This window comes from Lepidochelys kempii, chromosome 24 (assembly GCF_965140285.1).
Source record: "Lepidochelys kempii isolate rLepKem1 chromosome 24, rLepKem1.hap1, whole genome shotgun sequence".
NCBI lineage: Eukaryota > Metazoa > Chordata > Testudines > Cheloniidae > Lepidochelys > Lepidochelys kempii.
Genome location: NC_136403.1, coordinates 17,271,364 through 17,274,445, shown reverse-complemented (window position 1 = coordinate 17,274,445; position 3,082 = coordinate 17,271,364). Strand labels below are relative to the sequence as shown.

General features: G+C 45.5%; 1 protein-coding gene across 1 annotated transcript; it reads left to right on the top strand.

The window, feature by feature from the left end:
- The first annotated feature begins 1,521 nt into the window (after positions 1–1,521).
- LOC140902970 (chemerin-like receptor 1) lies at positions 1,522–2,494 on the top strand. The gene has a single exon (XM_073323550.1). The coding sequence runs from the start codon at positions 1,522–1,524 to the stop codon at positions 2,428–2,430; it is 909 nt and encodes a 302-aa protein (XP_073179651.1). The 3' UTR covers positions 2,431–2,494.
- Positions 2,495–3,082: the final 588 nt, after the last annotated feature.

Genomic DNA, 3,082 nt, shown 5'->3' with positions numbered 1-3,082 from the left:
TTTTCCCACATCCTTCTTGTAGTGTGGGGCCCAAAACTGGACACAGGACTCCAGATGAGGTCTCACCAATGTCGAATAGAGGGGAACGATCACGTCCCTCAATCCACTGGCAATGCCCCTACATATACATCCCAAAATGCCATTGGCCTTCTTGGCAACAAGGGCACACTGTTGACTCATATCCAGCTTCTCGTCCACTGTCACCCCTAGGTCCTTTTCTGCAGAACTGCTACCGAGCCATTTGGTCCCTATTCTGTAGCGGTGCATGGGATTCTTTCATCCTAAGTGCAGGACTCTGCACTTGTCCTTGTTGAACCTCATCATATTTCTTTTGGCCCAATCCTCCAATTTGTCTAGGGCCCTCTGTATCCTATCCCTACCCTCCAGCGTATCTACCACTCCTCCCAGTTTAGTGACTTCTGTAAGGGGTGCAGTAATCTGGAAAGATTGCGAACCACTGATCTAGACTGACCTCCTGTTTAACACAGGCCAGAGAACTTCCCCAGAATAGTTCCTGTTTGAACTAGAGTAGATCCTCTAGAAAAATATCCTGCCTTGATTTAAAAATAGCCATTGTTGTAGAACCCACGACAGCCCTCGGTACATTGTCCCAATGGTTAATTCTCTTCACTGTTAAATTGCACCTAGTTTGAATTTCTCTAGCTTTAAACTTCCAGCCATTGGATTGTGTTCTACTCGCCATTGGATCTTGTTCCTCTAGGTAGGTGGGTACTTACAGACTGGAGTAAGCTCACCCCCTAACCATCTCTTTGAAAGCGTAACGTTATCTTTTGCCATAACATTGTATTTGCACTCTGGGTTTGTGTTTTCTTGTTCAGTAGAGAGTGGCCTTAGCACCAGAATTGACTGACAGGTTATGACCGAATATTTTTTCCATTGGAAAATACAATCTCATCGAACTCAAAGTGTTTCCCAAAAGCCATTCAAGTCCGGCGACATTTTTCAAGGATGAAATTCAAAGGGGGAAATGAATTTTTGTCATTTTGTCTCAAATTGCAATTTTTGTTTTAAGTTAGTTTCTTGAAAGTGGAACGAATCTTGCTTTCCAGGTTGGGGATTTCGCAAAAAAATGTTCGATTTCAACAGCATTATTTTTTTAACTGAAAATGTTGATTGAAAATTTCTAGCCACAATGAAACATTTCCTCTTCCTTTCAAATGGCTACTTTCATCTTGTTTCTGTTTTAAAACGCCCAATAACTTTGGCTTTTGACTTCCAGCTGCAGGATTCTTGGTGGCCATTGGAAAAGTAGAAAAGAGATAGTGGAGAAAAAAATCATTTTGGTTTTTTCCCCTCCTCCTTCCCCATCCCCGCTTTCTCTCGCTTTTCAACCAGCCTCATTTGCTTTCTTTTTTCCTTCTGCACTACCAGAGCTGCTGTGCTTAGACTGCGTCTGATCCACTTCTGTCCTGTCTCTCTCTCTGTTATTAAGACTTCAAATTTGTTCCTTCTTTGTTTGCTTTGTCCCAGAACTGCACAGCTTCTGCTTATCCCCAGATGATGGCCTACGAAGCAGCTGCCCATCTTCACGCCATAGCTCCTTTGGAGACGACGCACCTAGTTTTCATGGTGCTCTGCACCCTGACCTTCATCCTCGGTGTGACGGGGAATGGATTCATCATCTTCATCACCAGGTGCCAGAAGAAGAAAACAGTCAACGCCCTGTGGCACCTGAACGTGGCCATTGCTGGATTTATCTTCACTGTCTTCCTGCCTCTCATGGTGGCCCTGGGCTTCAAATGGTATTTGAGAAGCGTCCTGTGCAAGATAACCAACATCATCACCTCCCTCAGCATGTTCTCTAGCAGCTTCCACCTCACAGCCGTCAGTGCCGACCACTGTGCCACCACAGTTTGCCCCGTGTGGGCCCAGAACCACTGCACAGTCCATCTGGCCTCCCTGGTCACACTGAGCATCTGGATTCTGGCTGTCATCATCAGCTGGTGCTACCATGGCCTCTGCTCCGATCAGAGCCTCTTGTTGAGAGAGAGTGGAGAAGCAGCCAACATTGCTATCCGATTCCTGGTTGGGTTTCTGGTCCCACTAGCCTTGATCAGCATCTGCTTGGTCACCCTGGCTGCCAGACGGAGCCAGAAACGGGCGGCTTGGTCCAAGAAGCCCCTCCGGACCCTTCTTATCTTGCATGTCATTTTCTTCCTCTGCTGGTCCCCGTATCACATAATTGCCTTCCTGCAGACCTCACCCAAAGCATCATCTCCAGAGACAACAGAGTCCCTGGAGACTGGGACCATCTTTGCTCATGGCCTGCTCTGTTTCAACAGCTGCTTCTACCCCTTCTTCTACCTCATCACACGACAGCATTTTGTTAGCTGCCGGAGAGGGGGGCGGATCTGTCCAACCCCAGTCAATGTGGGATCAGAGCTGGTCGAGTTGGGGGCAAATAGATAGGAGACCACTCTCCTAGAGGAGAAGAGTGATTTTGATTCCTTGGGGTTGTATTATCGGTTACTTGTGACAATCAATTTTTGTACAGGCCCAATTCTTTTTTGTCAGAACACCCTATTTTCAGAACTTGATTTTCTTTTTTGGGTGAAATTAATTTAGAGTTTGTTTCAGCAGCATTTTTTAAAAATGTTCAAAAGAAATTATGGTTAAAAATTGCGTCTCTCGATGTCTGCATTTTTGGCATTTTTTCTTCCATGGTGGGTCTTCCTCTTCTTTTGGTAGCATCTTCATTGTCATTTTCAGCCAGCACTCAACTCTCCCTGTCTTCCGTGTTGTGCTGAAAACTGTGTCAAACTGACAAGCTGCCACTTTAAATCCTGAGCAGTTTCCTGGTTCTGCGGGCAAGCTCAGTAGGGGAGCACGCACAATCAAAGTCAGTCTGCAGAAAGTCAGCTATGGTGAGGTGACTGGTGTGTCTCTGCCTAAGGGAGCAGCCTGTTTTGTCTCTCTGTTATTTGGTGGTCTTGTGTGGGTTCTGGATTATCAGGAATAAAGTCATGTTATACTGCAACTTTCCAGGATTCATCTTTGATATTTTTCTCTAACATCTCTTGGATATAATATTTAGACATCAGTCAAAACCAAAAGATGAAAG